At 32.1% G+C, this 23113-nt stretch overlaps 1 protein-coding gene across 1 annotated transcript in view; it reads right to left on the bottom strand.

Moving 5' to 3' along the window:
• Positions 1-23113, bottom strand: part of LOC127735984 (V-type proton ATPase subunit B) — a 33442-nt gene that overhangs the window by 8447 nt on the left and 1882 nt on the right. The window contains exons 2-6 of the mRNA XM_052246479.1: positions 12684-12739; positions 12203-12301; positions 4090-4183; positions 2586-2663; positions 2022-2161 (exon numbers count right to left, since the gene is read on the bottom strand). Of these exons, the coding sequence (XP_052102439.1) occupies positions 2022-2161; positions 2586-2663; positions 4090-4183; positions 12203-12301; positions 12684-12739 (467 nt within the window). The remainder of the gene's footprint in view (positions 1-2021; positions 2162-2585; positions 2664-4089; positions 4184-12202; positions 12302-12683; positions 12740-23113) is intronic.

The raw sequence follows: 23113 nt of genomic DNA, 5'->3' as shown, positions 1-23113 counted from the left end.
CAATAATAACAAATAAACATCAAAATAATAAAAAACAACTAAAACATGTTAAAATTAGGGAAGTTTGCTGATTTAACGACTTTAAATTTTAAACTGAAAGCCAAGCTGAATGTCATAATCATTACTGTATCAAATGAAAATCTGTAATCATAAACTTGTGTTTTCCTATAACTTTCTTTGGAGTAGGAGTTGTCTTCCCTTCCCCAAGTAGAAATGCCCCAAAATAAGACAAAATAATTATATTGAACTGTATTTTTGGTTTTTTTTTCTTGATTTCTGCTCCATTGTTGAATATTCAATTATCAAAATCATTTTTTTCTTGTTTATTTAGTTATGAACAGGGTTTCCGCTGGGGGTTGCCAATTTTGCATTTTGGGAAAAAAAAGAAATATTATGGTGATTAAATACCATGAATGGCGAAAGAATTTGGCAAAAGAAATAAAACAGTTCAACTTCGTCCATCTTGTTATTTTTTATTCAGGTTTCTCGACTTTTTCCCTGATCATACAATACTCGGATTTCACCTTGAACTCGTCACGCATATCGATTTTGACATTAAATCAATAATCAGCTGATTGCATTTACAACTTCGTTAAAAATAATGGTTTCAATGTTAGCACTTCACAATCGTTTTAGCTGCGGACCTTTTTTAAGCATACAGTGTTTTTACGTCCCAACTTTTACTTTTAACAATGGTCCCGAAAAGGAAACTGTTGTTCTGAAGAAAGGGTTGGAAAGTAAGAAAAATCTCTGACTTTTACTTTGTCCTTTAACAGAAAGTTTCTAATAAACTGATTGATGATGAATCCCGTGTTCCGAGATTTCAAATTTTACAGTATCTTTTAAAAAGTGCTTTAAGAAATTTCGTTTTAATATTTCAATGTAGATTATAAAATAGATATGTAAAATTATAATAGATGAGACAATAATGCTGCAAACTGATTTTTTTGTTAGCAAGAAGGGAAACAAGTTCTTAACAAAAATATATCTATGTTACAAAAATGTACTTGGCGAGAAAAAATTTAGAGTGGTGACAAAAATATTGTTTTGGCGAAAGAGGTGGCGAAAAAAATGTTGACCCAGGGGAAACCCTGATTATGAATGATTGTACTGCTCTATTTAGAGCACCATGATTGGATTAATACAATATTTCCTGTTTCTGACATTGGCTTATGGCAATTCTAATGTTCTTAAATTTGTTTAAAAATCATCAAATATCCAATTTCAAATACATATATTTTTCTTAAAAAACTATATATTGTTGGTACATAAATTTCCATTTTAATGATGTAAAATAATAATAGGGTCACCGATTTCCTTTTAAAGGTATACATCATTCAATGTGGTGTTATAGGTGAAAAAATACTACAAAAAGTCGAAATAATCGTAGCATTGTAGGCCGTAAAACATTGATTTTTGATGTTTTTCACTTTTACCGATTAGGTAACAGAATGGCTAATACAACAAAAACTAGGTCGGTGCCCATACGATAATTTTATATTATTAAAACGTAAATGTATGTATCAACAACTATAGTTTTAGAAGAAAAATCTATGTATTTAAAATTGGAAATTTAATGATTTTATGACAAATTTAAGAACTTTTTTTGCTGATTTTATGTGCTTTCTATACAAATATTCACCAATTTTGAAAGAAATCAATCAATAATAATTCAGAAAATAAAAGACATAAATGCATTATATTTTCGATTTTCAGTTCAATTTTTTAACAACCCAAAGTTGTATGCAAATTATCAACAAAATCTGTGACAAAGCTTGACCTTAAATGCATTCTATGACATTGTTTTAATGTAGGAATATTTTTGTATTTTTTCAATTGATGAATATAATGAGCCTAACAGATGTATTAATCTTGCTTTGACATTTTCAATTTCTGTTAATTTCATGATTTTTAAGTACTACTGTATGTATTCATTATTGGGAAAAGTGCATGACAACTTTGCAAAATTTTACATAAATCTGAGACAGCCCATTTACTTTTCCTTGACCATAACATCTTACTTCATTATGAGGTAAACCAGCAGCTGAGAAGATAGGAATTTTCTGTCCTCTGGCAATACTGTTCATACCATCTATAGCTGATATACCAGTCTGGATCATTTCTTCTGGGTAAATACGAGACCAGGGATTGATAGGTTGTCCTAAAATAAATATGAGACCACAGATTGATAGGTTGTCCTAAAATAAAGACCAGGGCTTGATAGGTTGTCCTAAAATATATGTATTAAGTCTGTTTCTAAATATTCTTCATAGTTGGTGTTTACCAATAGTACTTACTTTTCATATACCCTAAGTTGTGTATTTATAAAATTTTACTTGGGAAACAGATTCACTACACTTTGGAAGTTGTTGCAGGGGGCTCAAAAATTATAATAATTGGGCTTTGACTTTTTTTTTTCTTCTTATCTTGGTAATCAGAAAAACTATTAAAAATTTAGTTTCATACAACATGTGTAGTGGCATTCTCAAATTATACTTTTATGTAAAATCTGCTATAGTGTCAAATATTCTGTAATTTTCCTTTTTCTTTTTGTTTATATCTAATAAAAGACAGTTTGTTTTTACCTTGAATATCCAAGAAGTCCTCCGCTAATACTGGTGGACCTCTATCTATAGGTTTACCTGAACCATTAAACACACGACCTGTAAAAAAAAAACATGAAATACATATACATAAGAAATGTTTGTACAATATCAAATAGCTTTATGGCTTCTATTCAGGGCTCACACTACCATGCGACTTTGGCGACAAAGTCGCTTTCCCGGCCGTCACTTCGCTTTGGCTGATCGTCAAAAGCGAAATCTAGTCGCCCTGTTGTTTACGATACTCGCTTTCAGTTGCTTTTGTCATCAGAATATTCAATTTTTACCAAGTCGATGAACAGCAATTTTTCATTTAAAAGTAAAGAAATTCAAGGACATGAAAGATTTATTTTCTTCAGAAAAGTGGTTAAAGCATTGATTTTAAAGTTGGTTGCATGTTATTTCATAAAAACAATTTTTTATCACTTCCGGTTCTTGTTACTCGATAGCGTACATCAAATCATTCTAACTTTCGGCAAAATAAGTTTGTTACTTCATTAAAACGTGATGAAATTTGCCTGAAGTAAATTTGTTATCCATGTATTGCATTAAAAACGTCATATTCCTTTCCAAATAGCGTGTCAAACATCGTTTATTTTTGTAAATTTTTCTTCGTCCGCCATTGAAATATGTGTATAAACTACTGATCGGAACCGGACCAGCTATGACCTAAATCCGGATTCTTACGATAATGACTACGGACACATGAATGGCACAGCTGACAGAGGAATATTGATCCCAAAAGGAAAAATTACGCATTCCACGCGCATTAACATACTTTTGGTTAGATCTACTTGATTAATGTATATATTACCATGGTATGTATATGCATTGTTTCAATTTATTAATTAAAATTGATCAACTCTGGGAATACTAAGTCCAAGCTTAACTGTGTTAAATTTATATATTTTTTTAATGAGAAACACTGAATTTCATAAACATGATAACAGAGTACATTTTAAATTGAATTCTAATTGATATAACAACTTTCTTTTCCTTTTTGATATAAAAAAATCTTTTTTATTATTGCTAGATATTTAACTTTTTTTCTAACTAGAGGACTAATATGATTGTGCAACTAGATATGATAAAATTAAACAACTTTGAATTTGAACTGTTACTTTTATTGTATTCCCAGGTACAAATTGAACAATATAAAAAAATAAGATACATATGGCCCTTTGTATTATAGTAAAAACCAAACAGTGTAGTGCCGCGAGCGAACAAGCACTTCTCTTTCAAATGTCACCACTTCTCCCTCTCAGTTTCAAAAAGAGAAGTCACTTCTCCCTATGATTCTGAAGTAGTGTGAGCCCTATTCTATTGTATTTTTTTTAACAACTTTGAAATTCTTATTTCATCTAATCGGCTAGGCAGAAATAAGTGTAAACATGTACTACTAAATAATTCTCTATTAAGGTTAAGCTTTCCGTATCAATATATTTCTCAGTAAAGCAACTTTGTACTCTAATGGTATCATTCTTACCCAACATGTCTTCTGATACAGGAGTTCTAAGAATATCTCCTGTAAATTCACATAATGTATGTTTGGCATCAATTCCGGAGGTTCCTTCGAATACCTACAAAATATAATAATAAGTAAGTAAAAAGGGTAAAAACTACTCTTTTTTTAAAAATAGCTTTACATAGATACACAGCTACAAGTGGTATGTATAGACACACCGCCTCAGTATGTATAAATTTAAACCAGATATTCCTGATTAATTGGAACTAAGGTGGCTGCCATTCAGGTGAAAAAGGATGACATATTTTTGAACAATTTTCACACAGGCGTCCACAAATATTCACTCTGTGATTAAAAGTTTTTAAAATTTTTATAACTTTCTTAAACTATCCTGGATTTCTGTTAAACTTGGATAGAAGCTTGTTTATGATCATAAGATAGTATCCAGAAGTAAATTTTGTAAAAAAAAAATCCTGTTTTCTCTATTTTACTTATAAATGGACTTTTCTGCCAGTTAACATTACATTCACTCTGTGGTTAAAGTTTTTAAAATTTTAATAACTTTCTTAAGGTAACAGGTACGTAAATGGCTTGTCCACCGATTTTTTTAAGAAATTGTATGCACGTAGAACTTCTAAAAATAAACAGAAAAATTGAAAAATTTGAGTGGGTAACCGTTCTAATTTAAAAGTTACAGTCATTTGAAAATGTTAGAATAACACCATGAAGTACATAGACATAACGTCAAATTTACGCAAAAAATAAGAAATTTCAAGCTTAATTTAATCTGCAGTTAAAACCATTCCTACAATTTTTCTATAAAAATTAAATGTTTTTATGATAGAATTTTCCTTTCCATTGATATATAATTTTCCTATGGTTACCGGACTCTCTTTTTATATATCAGCCGTTGAAAAGGTGTTGCTGACTGAAAAAAGATAGAAATTACATGACGTCGCCGAAAAGGATTACGCAACGTCAAGTCTCCATCAGCAGAATCGTCACCAACATAGAAATCTTGTCAAATAAAGACAACGACCGCTACATCAAGGTGTCTCTTTGATTATAATGACGATATACATTCATTGATTATATTTTCGACCCGAAAATACATGAAATATTTGCTGCTGCACAATAAGGGAAACGAAATGTACCAAAGTCGAAAACAAACTGACAATGGCACGGAAAAACTGTAAAAAAAACAAAAGACAAACAGTAGTAAACAAAACAAACATTTCTTTTACCTGATCGTTGCAGAATAATTGAATAGTCATCAATGTGCCGATGGACCGTCGTACGACGTAGATGTAGGTCACATATATGTATTGATAATTATGTTTTCAATGGCACATGAACACAACACAAAAAAATAAACACATACATCGAGCCCAATAGTACTGATTTAATTTTTCATCCTAAAATTAAATGGTGTGTTTAATATTATAAAAGCAAAGGGGATACACGTAATTGATAGGTAAAAACCCAACACAAAAGATATTTTGGAAGTTTGATGCAAATTATCATTTCTCTTTTCTCTTATCCGTGGTTTTGTTCAATTAATCTTAGTGAAAATTGTGAATTGATGCAAATATTTTAAAATTGTAATGTGTTTCGTCTAGAAACTAAACGTGTAATACAATAACAAAAGTATATGCGTTCAGACAATGTTTTTTCTAGTTTTTCAATGACATAATGTGTTCTGAAATCGAGTCTAGTATCTTCTTGTCTTTAGTAACTCGGGGCTTCCCGTCAAACTGTTCGGTTAGCAATTCGCGTATGCCATCAACACCTCCTCTATTTCCTGCAAGGATAAGATGGTTTAACCGTAAACCAGATCTGGCAATTTTGTTCAGCATTGTCTTTGAACAAAAAGTAGATGGCATGTTGCTAAATGTATCCAGTCTAGATTTAGTTAGCTGCAGCTTACTGATCATGTTTACTGTGTACTGAACAGAGAAGCTGTGTTTTTCTAGAATTCTTGGAGAGACTTTTAGCGTGTTGATCCTGTTGCAGGGATTGCACATCGCCAATGGCATTGTGTGCATCATAATTTATGCCAACAATATCTTTTACAAGTGATTCCTGGTTGTATGACTGCTTATTTGTCTTTCTGTCTGGTAGTAGTTCTTTAGTCAATGATAAGGTGTCAATAAATCCACCGCATTTTAATTCAAAATCTTTCATGATATTATAATTTTGTAAAGCCTTAGTCAAAATTCTGGAATCAAAAATTTTTGAATTGTGACCAACCAAAATGCATTTTTTGGGAAGCCAAGAAATAAACTGTTTAAAAATTTCACTTTCTTCGTCCGTCTGCATTATTTCCCCGTTTTTATACAAAATTAAACCACTTTTTGAAAATCCGGTTACTTTAGAAGCAGATGGCGAGATACGCTGACCAGGTACCATATACCAATTATAATTTTGGTTGTCATATGCTGCAGCTAATTGAATAATATCACAATCAGTACCTGAAAAAGAAACAATTCAAAATAAGTCTTTGATATTAATACTTACAAAATTGCCGTCCTTTCATTCATCTTACGATGCACACAGTAACAAACTACAATCGTTTATATTACTTAGCAATACAAACGGAAACGCATACAGTCCCATGCAGGAAAAAAAAACATTTGTTGTTTCCCGTTATACATGATAGCGATTCCGGTTGTGAAGGTTTTTTTTTCATCTTGTAGTCTCCTCTGAATTTCTGTATTTCAGTTAATTTCTCTGTTTATTCTTTGTTTTTAATTTATTTCTTCTAAATACTGTAACTATATATATAAAATCAGTCATAAGATAAATTGATTTATTGAAGAGACAAGTGTTATTAAACGTGCAGAGGTGCATACATGTATGCATAATGTTAAAGACATGTGATATTATTACTATATTCAAACTCCTAAGTATTGATATATAAAAAAAAACACTAAGAAATTTCATATACTGTGATACTATAAAGATGTCTAGTAATATACTCAGGTCGTATAGAAACGCAACACATTTTATTCCAAGTTGTCTTTTGTCCCTTTTTGAATGACAATACGAAATATAAAATATTATGCCTACATGTTACGTTAACAGACTGGTCTCGCTTGTTTATAAATTTCCGATTAGTCACCTTAGATTCAAATCAAAGAAGATCTGGCTGTTTAAATTCTGAATAAATAAGAAAATAACCTGTAGCCGAAAAGGGATAACGATTCTATTGACAATATAATAAAAGAAAGCCAACAACAAAAACAATTAATTTCTTACCGAACCCTGTAGTTTCAAGGTCAAAGTAAACAAATGTTTCGTCTTTCAAAGACATAGGATCTTCCGTCACTTCTGGTTCAGGATCAGGAATGTGTGAAATATCTTCAGCATTCTCACTCGATTTTGCTGGTGCAGAAATAGAGGTAGCATATGTTACGCCTTCTCGTATTTCTTTGGCCTTTAGATTCAAGTTGAATTTTCCCTTTTTGACAAGTCTTTTTCTCTTCGCCTCCCGGGTACTTGCATTTACTTTGTCATGCTTGCGCTTTTTGTCTATTTTTGCCGTATGCATTACTGTAAATTTTCCAGGTGACAATTTATGAGCTTCATATACTTGTGGTATATAAGAACGACCTTCGTTTTTCTGAATTACTCCCACGCATACTCGGAAAGGAAGGGATTCACTACTCCCAAAATGCTTTGCTTTTGGTGCCTTTAACGCGATTATTTGATTTAAGGATTCGTTTCCTTGCGAGCTGCCACAGTTAGCTAATTTATCTGAATTCTTTGCGTAAGTATCAAACAATTTTGAAAAATCGGCAAACATTTCCTCTCCGTTTAAATTTTTGCCATATGGAAGACTTTTATGTTTGTAATTTTCTGGATCTTTATGGTAGTTACACCACGATAAGTCACATTTAGAATGGTCACCAAAAGAATGGGGAATGATTGAATAAATATTCTGGCTCAATTGTTCTGCACGGTTCTTGTTTTGGGCTATTGCATAGTCTAAATCTTTTGTCAAGTAGCTTATAGTACTAGTTGACAATTTACCTTTGTGTTTTTCATGTAAGCGGTATAAGTCACTAACAATATTTTTTCTTTGGTGATTTCTGTCTGATCTTTTAACAATGTCCGAATTAATGTTTTCTTTTAGTCTAGCCAGAGTAGTGGTATCGTCATCCATTATTATACAGGAAACTTTGCATCCTTTGCACTGCAGCTCCTGCACCATCTCAACGGCTAAGTTTGACTCCATCGACTTTGCACTTCCAGTATGATTTTTCCTACAATCGTGATGTCCATCTCCCTTTTCATCCACATACATACATTTTCTGCAGTCTGCTGATTTAGTTCCTTGACTCACACATTTTCCAGTTTTTTCACCTATCATTGTAGCATGACCTACCAATATAATTATAAGATTAATTTAAAATCGATAAGAATTTATAACAGCATTCTTATTGAAAAATATATATCAAAAATGAAAAGAAGAATTTGTCTGGGTACACAAATGCCCCCACCCAAAGCTTTGAAATATTTGTGGTTCTCATTAATGTTTATGAGATTCATAAAATTTACATGAGGCAAACGTAAGAAAGAGTGGGGAAACGAAAACATTTACAATTTTCCCATTTAAAAGGGGGCATAACTCTAGAATAGTAAGCGGCTCACTGCCTAAATTTGAACCCTGCATGTCTGCAAATTGTTGTGTTTAACATTGAGGATTACTTTTATTAAATGTGGGTGAGAAGATTGTGAAAACAAAAATGGGACGGACGGAAGGACGGTCAAGGGTAACACTTAATGCCCCCTTTGCCTAGCCTCTAGGCATAAAAAATCATTAACCAAATAAGAAGCGTTTTTTCGGGTGTGAGGAGTGGGCTCTGTTTTAGCTATTTATTGTTTTCCAGTGCATATAGGTATACCTGTCAAGCTACTGTAGCTTCTTCCACTTCCTCTTTTCTGCCAAGCACCATCAAAAGAAACTGTTATTGAAGTTCCATTTGAATGATCATCTTCATCTCTAAAAATATATGATTCTTGTTAATGGGCCGTTTATATAAACAAGGTTTATTTAATCTTACAAGCTGGCAATCAGATTAACTTTGTTTTCAATTTATCTATAAACTATCATCCATTTTATATATTATTGATTGTGAGGAGATGCCTGGATCCATTATATATATTATTGATTGTAAGGAGATGCCTGGATCCATTATATATATTATTGATTGTGAGGAGAAGCCTGAATTTCGTTTGATTTTTTCATAATACTGAACCCATTGACACTTCAAGATTTAATTTTAGATGTTCACCATTTGCAATGATTTATTTTTTCATAAAGACATTTTCTAAAATTGGTTAATTACTATAAACTAGAGACACCACTATCCCAAGTTTTGGGTAGGGTAAGTGCCTTCAAACAAGTTTAACCCCGCCACCTTCTGTATGTGCTTATCCCAGGTCAGAAGCCTGTAATTCAGTGATTGTCGTTTGTTGCTGTGTTACATATTTGTTTTTCGTCTATTATTTTGTACATAAATCAGACCGTTAGTTTTTCTCGTTTGAATTGTTTAACAGTATTTCGGGGCCTTTTGAGGCTGACTATTCGATATGGGTTTTTCTCATTATTGAAGGCCTTACGGTCTTATACATGCAGTTGTTAGTTTTTATGCTATTATGTCTATCGTGGAGAGTTGTCTTAGTGCATGTCAATCATACCACATCTTCTTATTTTTAATAGATATAAAATTTGGAATTACCTGCTTAAATCTATTTCTTCTTGTAGAGCTTTCTGACAAGACATTTCAGCACATTTTTCTATGGTTTTGCCGATTTCTCTTTCTCTTATCTTTAAATTCTTAACTGCTATTGGGGGGATGTTAATGCCAGCAAGGAAATTGACTGTCTGGTGTGGACCCATTCCTGCATCTAAATAGGCTAAACAAAGATTTCTTTCATAAATATCCGATTTATGTAATAAAATTTAAGTTTATTGGAAAGACATTTTAATAAAATGTTCGTACTTAAAAAATACGTATCGCAAAAAAAATAAAACCTCTAATTCTAAATTCTAATTGCTACATTTGTATACATTTTTTACTGAAATCGCAATAACTAGTGACATAACTTTTCCTATTTCAAAATAAATTAATCAATGCACGCACAAATTTCTGAATTTTCTGTATACTATATGAACTTGGCTTATCATTTTATTTTTGAAGCGGCGGTAAGGGATAATTTTCGTGCAGCGGAATCGTAATTTTCCCTTCTCGTATTTTCATGCTTGAAACTCATTATTCATCATATTTCTTTCAAATTGAATTAAAAGAAACGTGTAAACTTTTTTGTAATAAATTTTTGTTTATTTTGAAAGACCATTTTACTTCCCGTTTGTCCGTGCACAATGTCATCCCAATTTCGATTCGCATTCAATTTTCTTTTCCTTTTCTCTTGCTCAATTACCCTTCGGAAGTAATTTCCGACATTACATTTTGTAAATTTCATTTCACGCAACAATTTAAAATTCTTGTTCAATATTTTTAGTAAAAATTATTTGTTTTAATCCTATTTTTTTCACTCTCGGTACTAGCACTTTCCACTTCTATTTATAGACCATATTGCGGACGTGAAAGAAAGCACTGTAAACAACGGTTTTTTATTTGTATGAACATCCAAATGTTTATATTTGTGTGAGAAAATGATTGTCTAACACGAATGTCAAATCAAGAATAATAATTATTAAGCATATAAAAGAGTATTTCCTCTTTTTTGTTAAGAGTTGAATACCTTCAACCGTTGACAGTTGTTTTACTTTTGAGAAACGAATTTATTTCTTTGACTTTGTATGCAATATTGTAAGTGTGAGTCTTCGACTTCAAAAATTAGAATGAAAATAAAAAAGTCAACGTATTAGTGTGAGCTTTAATTTGTTATTGTGTGTACATGCAAGTGTTTTTAATATTCTTACCCATACTACATTTTGTATTCACGTCCCATATCAACATTCCCTTTTTTGAAGTCTCTGATCTGTGCCGTTTACCAGTGTTTATTAAGTTTGTGTAGGGACAGCTACCACAAGGTATATACAAAATACTTCTGAGACCGTATCTTTGTTCTTTTGAGCAGTTGTGTAAAAATAATGGTGCATAGCAGTTCTTGCAAGCTTTAAGTTGGTCAGCTAGTAACCCCAACTCAACCACTCTTCGACCATCACGCCATGCCAAGTTACTTTCATTTTCTTGGGAGGGAAGCAATGTTTCACTCGGACAAGACATTTCACTTACAATAACTACACTTTTTGTTATATTTTGATGAGAAGAATTGAATACTTTTCCACCGAATTGACCATTTTTCCGACGAAGCGGAATATCTTCCGACATCTTGGAAATATTTTTCTGGTGTAAGGGGGATAACTCTCATAACAACGAACGCAAATTTTCCCGTTTTCCGTTAGAGGCGTTCATTTACGTACCTCTCACCTTAAACTATCCTGGATTTGTACCAAACTTGGATAGAAGCTTGTTTATGATCAAAAACTAGTATCTAGAAGGAAATTTTGTAAAAATATATTTCCTGTTTTTCTGTATATTACTTATAAATGGACTTAGTTTTTCTTCCAGTTAACATTACATACAGTCTGTAGTTAAAGTTTTTAAACCATTTGTTAGATTCATAAACCATTCTGAATTTTTACCAAACTTGGACAGAAGCTTCTTATAACAATCAGAAGATAGTATCTATAAGAAAATTTTTAATAATTTTTTCCCCATTTTTGTTGAGCCTGTGACTAGCAGCAAAAGTAGGCGAGACACTGGGTTCCGTGGAACCCTTGCGAATTTTTATATAATAGACCTTAAGGTTTTGTATTTTTGTAATGAACAATTCTTTAACCTTAATATATACCATTGATTGAAAAGTATTGATTTATTTCTTCAGTAGGTTGAGTTTTTTTCATATATTTTATTGATAACAAATTTGTAAGCTCTTAATATTACAAAATGGGATTTTCAGTTTGTATATATAAGAAACAGGATTTCTAACAGTTAGTCCATAGGCCTAATTTTATAAATGACTTGGGTTATGTAAGAAATTGTTTCATAACCAGAGAATTGTATTCAATGTAAAAGATTCCTGAGTTAAGACAATTTACCTGAACAATGGCTTTAGAACCAGACACTTCCAAAACTTGTCCACTTCTGACGGTTCCATCTGCTAATGTTAAATGTACAATTTCTGCAAATTTGGCAAACTGGAACAAAACAAAAATATTATAGACAGGAATTAATCTGCAGTCAGTTACTGTCAATATATATTCCCTTTACACCCTGTAGACACGATTATGTGTATGACATATTGCAAACCATTAACATATTTAGTGCAAATATCTTGCTTTCAAAAATATATATGGTTTTAACAGAAGTTAAAAAGTATCATACTAATTAATACAATAGGTGCCACAGGAAGTTTAAATACCAATCAAACACATGCACATCCTGGCTCCACAAAAAGATATTCTTTTTGTCAACAACAAAAAAGATTACTCAAAATGCCACACCACAGTGATTCTAAATAGTCCACTTCAACCATATCTATTCCTTTATCCTTTGATGCGACTGATTTGTATAGCTTACCTTTACATCATCCAAGATAACCAAAGGTCCATTTACACCTGACACAGTTTTATATGCTGAAAAAATCAAATAAACTGTTAAAACAGAGATATGTCTCTCATATATGTTATTTTGATAATGCAAATGTTGAAATTACAATAGCAATACTTTAAAATGTAAGTTATGCAAATATTCAAAGTCAATGAACCATGACTAAAGGTACAGGGCTAAACAATCTCCATGGAAAAGAGATGTGCCAATGTTAATACAACTGCATACCAAATACCATTGACTTTTCATAAGTTGTTCCCTTTAAACAAACCTAAACACAAACATTAACTTATAAACTATGTAAAAGTTTCAAAGTCAATGAACCATAATGAGGGGGTGGGGTTATATAATCTCCATGTCTTGCTTTTTGACTCTGTCAATGCGAGACAATAAATAATCAGCACACCTGTTACAGACCATCTATTATCTTTTTCTGTACTAGTTTCCTAAATCTAAGGAGATTGAGGGTATTCCTTGATATGACAGCAACGAAGGCCAACAACACATGTCTGCATTTGGAAAATGTTTATCCAACCAACACAATGTAAATATTTAACTTAACTTAATAACCTACATTTCATCCAAATATCTATTATAAGAGGTGTTAAACAAAAAATTTTAAGTTACAAAGTATATATTTAGATCATGGTTAAAAGGAGAAAGCATGGTTCATAATTATATTTATATCACATTAACCATGCTATCTTTCTACATATACGCATGTACAATTTTTCAGCTGTAGTCCTTTTTGAGTTAAGAGGGTACAGAACATCTAAGGGAGTTAACTCTTTAAAAGTCAACTGAACGTTTTAATCACATACTTTAAGTAAAGAGAAATCAGTGTTTGTCAAACTGCTATATATATCCAATGAAATTATTCCAGTGAATTGTGTGGTTAGAATTTCTTGAAATCTTTATATTTTTGTCAACAGATCAAAGTAAATATTTTGTCAAAATTTTATAAAAATTTAAACATATTTTTCAATGTAAGACAAGTGCAAAAAAAAGAACTATGAAAAGAACAATTTTCCATGACACCATAGGTAATGTAAAGTAAGTGTAATAAAAGATTATGATTCATGATATTCAAATATTTGAAATAATAAAATATGAAAATTTAAAGGTACCGTGGATTCTTTTATTTTCGTGGGTACCAATTTTCATGGATTGAGGAAAACTTGCATTTTCATGGATATTTAATGTCAAAGTTTGCATACATTCCTTTAGAAAATTTGTAATTTGTTAAACATTTAAATTCGTGGTTCCCCAGTACCCACAAAAATTGGTATCCAACGAATATTAATGAATCCACAGTACATTAAAAGAACGTAAAACTTAAACCAGAATACAGATATCTAGATATTTTCCGTTAGTACTAGTTCACCTTCATTGCAATAGCCAATGAACTTGTTTTACTGAAAATGTTCAAGATCACTTTCAACAATTAATTGGTAATGTCATGAATGTGTTAGTCAAAGATTGACATTCTTGATTGCCATTCAAAAGATCAAATAAAATAAAAGATTGATTGATTGTTGGTTGCTTAACCTCCAGTGTCAAATATTTCATGCATGTTCAGGATGATCAAATTAAAGATGTTTCTCAAACAGAAAGGTAGTGTCATTTAAAACCTGAATTTAATGTTATTGCTTAAATCACATCTTTCATACTACACAATGCACAACATTTGCACATGAATATATACAATTCAAAAAGAAATTTGTCTAATGACAGAAATTTATAAGCACCGGAAATTTCTGGAAATTCAGTTAAGAATAAATCATTCAATCTGTTTACTATCATCCACTACTCCTACCATCAAAGAACCAAGTTAGTGAGTGTAGAACCAGTCAATAATTTTCTTAACAAGTCAGGAAACAATCACTAATTAATGGTCTGTCATGATTGTATGGTTATTCTATCAAAATATAAACTGTCCAAACACAATCAATATGACAGTAATCAATGCCTGCTATACTGTGATCAATATTCCTAGTCTGTAGTTAAGTCTATACAACTATTTGCTTGATTCATAATCAATAGCTTGGGAGTATAGAGAACTCAATTTGCATGCAAATGTCACATGTAGAAAGACAGGGTTGGAAAAGTAAATGTTTAAATACAGAATGTGACCAATTTGTCTTATTTTCAACATGTTCAAAGTTTAAAAATTACAACAAGAATAAAATGCAATGTCGTAACTTATTCATGTAATTATTACATAATAAACAGATAAATACATTTACTTATAAAAGTACCATTCTGTTTCAGTTTTATTAAAAACTAGAGGCTCTAAAGAGCCTGTGTCACTCACCTGCATATTCCACAATGACCACTTTTTGGTAAAAATCATCATGAAAAGGCAATATCTCTATGAAGAGTTAACTGACAATGACATATCTATAGATCTTGTCATGCTGATCATTTTTGTTTTTTAAAGTTTCTATTTGACATTTGTATCTATTTTGGTTTTCAAGATAATAGGCAAAAATTCAATAAAGTGTTATCACAGAGATATGTCTCGCCTTTTTGTAATTTTGATAATGCAAATGTTGAAATTAAAATTGCAATACTTTAACATGTAAGTAATGCAAATATTCAAAGTCGATTAACCATGACTGAAGGTACATGGCTAAACAATCTCCATGGAATGAGATGTGCCAATGCTAATACAACTGCATACCAAATACCATTGACTTATTATCGTTCCCTTTAAACAAACCTACATTTTGTAAACACAAACATTAACTTGAAAACTATGTAAAAGTTTCAAAGTCAATGAACCATGATCAGAGGTGGGGCTATATAATCTCCATGGAAACGATACTTGCAAATGCCAATAAATTTGCATACCAAATATCAATGACTTAACATTAGCAGTTCATCTTAAACTGATCTAATCACAAATTAATACATGTAAACTAAGCAAAAGTTTCAAAGTAAATAGACCATGACTGAAGGGGCGGGCCAAATATTCTCCATGGAAATGAGATGTGCTAATGCTTATACAACTGAACACCAATTAACATTGGCATACCAATAATGGTTCCCCTTGAACTGACCTAATCACAAACTAATACATGTAAACTTAGCAAAATTTTCAAAGTCTATAGACCATGACTAAGGGGGCGGAGCCAAATAATCTCCATGGAAATGAGATATGCCCATGCTTAAACAACTGCATACCAAATATAATTGACCTACCAATAGTGGTTCCCCATAAATTGACCTAATCACAAACTAATACATGTTAACTATGAAAAGTTTCAAAGTCAATAGACCTTGACTGAGGGGGCGTGGCTAAATAATCTCCATGGTAATAAGATGTGCCAATGCTAATACAACTGCATACCAAATATCATTGACCTACCACTAGTGGTTCCCCATAAATTGACCTAATCACAAACTAATACATGTTAACTATGAAAAGTTTCAAAGTCAATAGACCTTGACTGAGAGGGCGGGGCCAAATAATCTCCATGGAAATGAGATGTGCCAATGCTAATACAACTGCATACCAAATATCATTGACCTACCACTAGTGGTTCACCATGAACTAGACCTAATCACAAACTAATACATTGTTGACGACACCGCTGCCACCGCCACCGGAAACAGCATACCTATGTCTCGCTTTTTGACTCTGTCAAGGCGAGACAAAAATGGTATAAATCAGCATTAAAGGGCAATTACTCCAATAACGAGTTGACTATAGATTTCAGTCTAGATGCCTTATTTGTAGATCTTGTCTTACAGATAATTTTTGCTAATAAAGTTTCACTCTTTTACAATTTTCAAGATAATAGGCAAAAATAATAAAATATCATAAAATTTGTCAGTTAATTATAAGGGTAACAGCTATAAGAAGTCGTCTGACAGTTTTCACATAAATAGACAGTAGGAAGATCTCAACATTCTTAACATTTTGCCCTGTCAGATTTTCTCTATTCATAGCAGTTTTCAATATAACAGACAAAGCTTGCATTTTAACCCCAAGTAAACAGCCAAAAATTCAAACTATGGATATTTCAGGACAACAACTCCAAAACAGGTGTCAGCTTTTTCTCCAATTTTCAAGGTAGATACATCCTGTCCTCACACCTGCCAACTTTCACAATATAGGCCTGAACTTGTTGCAGAACTTCACATTTTTTACCCTTTTTGAGTTGTTTTCCTCTGTCTGTATATAAGGATTGTAAAATTCGTGATTATGGTGGACTAAATTAAATTTGCAAGAAGGTTCTTACACCTGTGACCACCTTAGAAGAAAAGCATTGCAGATTGACAAATTCAATGACAGGGATATCACATGTTTTTGAAAAGTCTGCCATCGAGACCAGAATGTTGACCACATTAGCCTGAATGACATTTCATATCATGCAAGGACTTCATCATGGTTCAGAACACTGCCAAGTCTTTTTGTGTCTTCTTTGTTTGATGAGAAACTCAAGACAGTCAAGCCAGCATGTACAGTTAATACAAAAGAACTGTTCATTAGACATTTTCATTAATGTTGAGTTAAATCAGGCTATTAAAATATGAATCAAGTATAATAAAAGTCAATGAAGTGTGTTTTCTTTGATACAATTTGAGTTACAGTGCTACAGTACATGTACCATGAACATAATAAATAGTACCTTATATTATGGAACATTACACTTATTGCACATGTTGTAACAGATCCTACAGTGTTGTCATACCTTTTAATAAATTATCAAATCTTTTAATGTACTTTAATTTTTCACAAGAAATCAGATAAATATCCTTTTTTGTCCATACTGAATAAACAGCTGCGCCATGAGCACATGATACACCCATCGCTTTTTCAAAGAATAAAGTTCAATAACTTCTCAATGTCATATCAGACATTTGGCCCGAGAACACAGTTATTTCGTAGTGCATTTCTTTTAGAGAATAAATTCAAATTTAAATAAAATGCTCCGCAGGGCTCAGCTTGATACGACCACAGAGGTCGAACCCTGAACAGTTGGGGCAAGTATGGACACAACATTCAAGCTTGATACAGCTTTGCATTTGGATTGTGATTAAATATTTGACACAGCATAGGTTTCTGACACAGAATGAATGTGGTCTAAGAACTTAAAAATTTTAAATTGGACATTCACCTATTATGGTCCAATATCTAAAATCTAAATACATGGTTAGATTCAGCATATCAAAGAACCCCAAGAATTCAATTTTTTATGAAATCAAACAAAGTTTAATTTTGGACCCTTTTGACCTCAATGTGGAAAAAGTTGATAACGGGCCAAAAAATCAAAAATCTAAATACATGGTTAGATTCAGCATATCAAAGAACCCCTATATATTCAATTTTTGTTGAAATCAAACAAAGTTTAATTTTGGACCCCAATTTGGACCAACTTGAAAACTGGGCCAAAAATCTAAAATCTAAATACATGTTTAGATTCAGCATATCAAAGAACCCCATATATTCAATTTTTGTTGAAATCAAACAAAGTTTAATTTTGGACCCCAACTTGGACCAACTTGAAAACTGGGCCCATAATCAAAAATCTAAACACATGTTTAGATTCAGCATATCAAAGAACCCCAAGAATTCAATTTTTGTTAAAATCAAACTAAGTTTAATTTTGGACCCTTTGGACCTTAATGTAGACCAATTTAAAAACGGGACCCAAAATTAAAAATCTAAATACACGGTTAGATTTGGCATATCAAAGAACCCCAATAATTCAATTTTTGATGAAATCAAACAAAGTTTAATTTTGGACCCTTTTGACCTCAATATGAACCAATTTGATAGCGGGTCCACAAATAAAAAATCTAAATACATGGTTAGATTCAGCATATCAAAGAACCCCAAGAATTCAATTTTTGATGAAATCAAACAAAGTTTAATTTTGGACCCTTTTGACCTCAATGTGGACAAAGTTGATAACGGGGCCCAAAAATCAAAAATCTAAATACATGGTTAGATTCAGCATATCAAAGAACCCCATATATTCAATTTTTGTTGAAATCAAACAAAGTTTAATTTTGGACCCCGATTTGTACCAACTTGAAAACTGGGCCCATAATCAAAAATCTAAATACATGTTTAGATTCAGCATATCAAAGTACCCTAAAAATTCAATTTTTGTTAAAATCAAACTAAGTTTAATTTTGGACCCTTTTGACCTTAATGTAGACCAATTTGAAAACGGAACCAAAAATTAAGAATCTAAATACACGGTTAGATTCGGCATATCAAAGAACCCCAATAATTCAATTTTTGATGAAATCAAACAAAGTTAAATTTTGGACCCTTTGGACCTCAATGTAGACCAATTTAAAAACGGGGCCCAAAATCCAAAAACTTAATACGAGGTTAGATTCAGCATATTAAAGAACCCCAAGAATTCAAGAATAAAACCCCATTGAAATTGATCAAGAAATAAGCAATTTATACGAAGTATCTTCTTTTGCACAATACTGTGCAATTGAATATTTCTTGCTATTGTGCAATACTGTACAATTGACAATTTCTTGCTATTGCGCAATATTGTGCTATTGGATATTTCTTGCTATTGCGCAATACTGTGCAATTGAAGATTTCTTGCTATTGCGCAATACTGTGCAATTGAAGATTTCTTGCAATTGTGCAATACTGTGCAATTGAAAATTTCTTGCTATTGCACAATACTTATTATATAATGATTTACACATCCTGTTTGGTGTGTATCTCCTACCATATCATTATTATTTGCTTTTAAATATTAATCAGAAATAACCAACTTAAAATGGAAAATTTTAAAAGAAAAAAAAAAGGAAAAAAGGAAAAAAAAGAAAAAAAAAAATTCCCCCTCCAAATTTTTTGAACCCCCTTATGATTCATCACCCCCAAACTCAATCCCAGCCTTTCCTTTGTGGTATGGTACCTTGCAGTACAATTTCAGAGAGATCCATACACTTGAACACAAGTTATTGTCTGGAAACTAGAAAAATGCTTATTTTTGGCCCCTTTTTGGCCCCCAATTCCTAAACGTTTCGGGCAATTACCCCCAAACTCAATTCCAGCTTTCCCTTTGTGATATGGAACCTTGTAGTACAATTTCAGAAATATCCAAACACTTACACACAAGTTATTGTCATGAAACTAGAAAAATGCTTGTTTTTTGCCCCTTTTTTGGCCCCTAATTCCTAAAATTTTGAGGCAATTACCCCCAAAATCAATTACAGCCTTCCCTTTGTGATATGGAACCTTGTGGTACAATGTCAGAGACACGGCCACCAATCCAACTAAGTCATACACAAATAATATGAAAACAAGTGCGTTAATCCGACTTCCGAGTATGCAGTAGAAGTAATAAACAATCAAGAATTGCTATACTTTCACAAGGTAAGTCACCTATTTATATCATAAGCTTTATAGTTTTCAAAAAACCGAGAATGTCATTCGACCCTTTATTTTGTTTTCCTTCATTTGTTATCACAACTTTGTTGCACATTGAGTAGTATTTTTACTACAGCTTTTCTCCCGGTGAATAACGATACAATCTGCACGAAATTCTTACCGACATCTTATGTTATTTGTTAATAAGACACGTTATGCATGAGTACTGGTACATTTATTGATCGGTGTGATATATAGATTAATTCTAGAAAGCAAAATACTTTATAATTGTACTAATTATCAAATTATCGCAACAAAATTAAGAATGTATGGTTAAGAAGGACCATATATGACTTAAAAGTAACGAGTATGATTAAGTGAGAGATATTTTAGTAACCAACATGATGATGTTCTTTTACACAATGTCAATGCTAATTATGAATAAATTCATCTTTAGGTACCGTCCTTCCTTTAGGGGATATATATCTAACAGTAATAATTAGCCAGTAAACATGAAGGTTTAAATTCAACCCTGTTAAGGCGGATGCGCTCGACTCCTATCTTAGTTGACTGGGATTGCCAGTTTTCTTACCGAAGACCGGAGTGTCTACTGGAAGCCTTCAACAATAAAAGAAAACTAATAGTCGAAAACTGAGCTAGCAAAACAATCCATTTAATTTCAATTTTTGCGGTCGTATAAAAATCGCATCTGCTCTATCTCAAAAAGATTTTTACAGTGTAGTGTACTACTATTGATACAAATAATATCAAAATTATAGAAACTTCTACCAGCTCTAACTCAAAATATTGACAATTCTGTGTTAAGGGGGGCTACAATTCAGTTTGACAGCTTCAGACATTCTAATTTTTGACCTTTTTTAACTGGACCAAATCACTACTTAACATAAAGATTCAGCACCCAATTTTTTTTAACAAGTAATTTCATCCCCTTACTTAATATTTCATGCATAAAATATCAAGAAATAAATTGGGAAAGTGTATCAAAAAAAAATGCAAGTTATACACTGTTCACACTAGGGACTATATTCGTAGACAACGAAAACCAAAGTACGATAACTGTGTCCTTGGACCATTTATGTAAAAACTAATTGGAGGTTATCTTCATAGATATAAACCAGTCACCAAAGTTTCATGAAAACTGCTCAAAGCACATTAAAGATATTGTCCCAAAACTGGAAAATCACCCCTTTTTTATGAATAAAATCCCACAACTCGGAAATGTAAAATCTAAAATATATAAACATCAAAAGGGAGCTTATGTCAATAGATATAAACAATTCACCAAAGTTTCATGAGAACTGCTGAAAGCATTTTTGAGTTATTGTCCAAAAACTGGAAAATCCCCCTTTTTTTAATGAATAAAACCCATAACTCAGAAATGTAAAATCTAAAATTTATAAAAATCGAAAGGGAGCTCATGTCAATAGATATAAACAATTCACCAAAGTTTCTTGCAAATTGGTGAAAGTGTTTTTGAGTTACTGTCCGAAAGCTGGAAAATCCCCCTTTTTTAATGAATAAAACCCCACAACTCAGACATGTCGGAAAAGTATAATCTACAATTTATAAAAAAACAAAAGGGAGCTCACATCAATAGATATAAACAATTCACCAAAGTTACATGCAATTTGGTTTAAGCGTTTTTGAGTTATTGTCCGACATGTTGACATGTAAAAGTCAACAGTCACTTATTAATTTTGCTGGTATTCTATATAAATAGCTAGCTACTTGTACAAATGTTATTTTTGTACTATCTTTTCTACAAAATATATGAACAAGAATCATGAAAAGAAAAAGGCTTATTAACTCATCATCAATATTCAGTAAAGAGATATGACACTATTTCTAGAGTAAAATACAGCGAACACAAAAACGTCACTAAAAATTATAACCCTTAAAATGTTGTCATACACTTACACCCCATGGGGCCTTTCAAAAGTGGGCAAGTATATATGTCTTGCTGATCCTTTTTGAAATTTACACTTTTAATCTTTTAAAGTTTTCACAATAACTGCTAAAAATTGGAATAAAATTGATATTTCAGGGGGCAATAACTCCAAACAAGTGGTCAGATTTTTCTCCAATTTTCAAGGCGGGAACATCTTGTCATGCTGGTCATTTGTTAACTTTACACTTTCAACCTAGCTCCTATATTTTTGAAACAATGGTAAAGAAATGCCCAAAAGTTGAAAATCATCATTTCAGCTGCAATTAAAGAACCTTTGTGAGCACGCTCACATACCCCACGCCCCCACATTGTCACTGGGCAAACAAAATCTCAACCGATTCCTAAGTTCAAAGACTAACTACTCCTACAAAGGTCAACTGATAAAAATTTCTTATGGATATGCACATCTACATTTTATGTCCTTATTATCTACCAAGTTTCATGAAACTCTGTTGTATGTATCAGAGGAGTTGCGATGACTAACAGCTGCAGTAGTATATTTAGGCCAAGATTCTGAGTTCAAAGAGGCATAACCCCTAGAAAAAAAATTGAATCAAAATATCCTGTGGACATGCACATCTACATATATAGTATGTCGTAACTAAAGATAAAGTTTCATAAAATTCTGTTTTGTGCACGTGGCTTCAGAGGAGTTGCGAGACAAAACCTTGCAATCTTATATTAAGACCAAAATTCTAAGTTCAAATATGCATAGCTCCTAGAAAAAATAAAATGCTTTGCTGAGCGCAGCCTGATACAACCGCAGAGGTCAAACCCTGAACAGTTGGGGCAAATTTGGACACAATATGACATCAGACTCTGACTTCTCTTGAACTGAATATTAATGTGCGTATTGTTATGCGTTTACTTTTCTACATTGGCTAGAGGTATAGGGGGAGGGTTGAGATCTCATAAACATGTTTAACCCCGCCGCATTTTTGCGCCTGTCCCAAGTCAGGAGCCTCTAGCCTTTGTTAGTCTTGTATTATTTTTTATTTTTAATTTTAGTTTCTTGTGTACAATTTGGAGTTTAGTATGGCGTTCATTATCACTGAACTAGTATATATATTTGTT

This window comes from Mytilus californianus, unplaced genomic scaffold (assembly GCF_021869535.1).
Source record: "Mytilus californianus isolate M0D057914Y unplaced genomic scaffold, xbMytCali1.0.p SCAF_3, whole genome shotgun sequence".
Lineage (NCBI taxonomy): Eukaryota > Metazoa > Mollusca > Bivalvia > Mytilida > Mytilidae > Mytilus > Mytilus californianus.
This window is presented reverse-complemented; position numbering and strand designations above follow the sequence as displayed.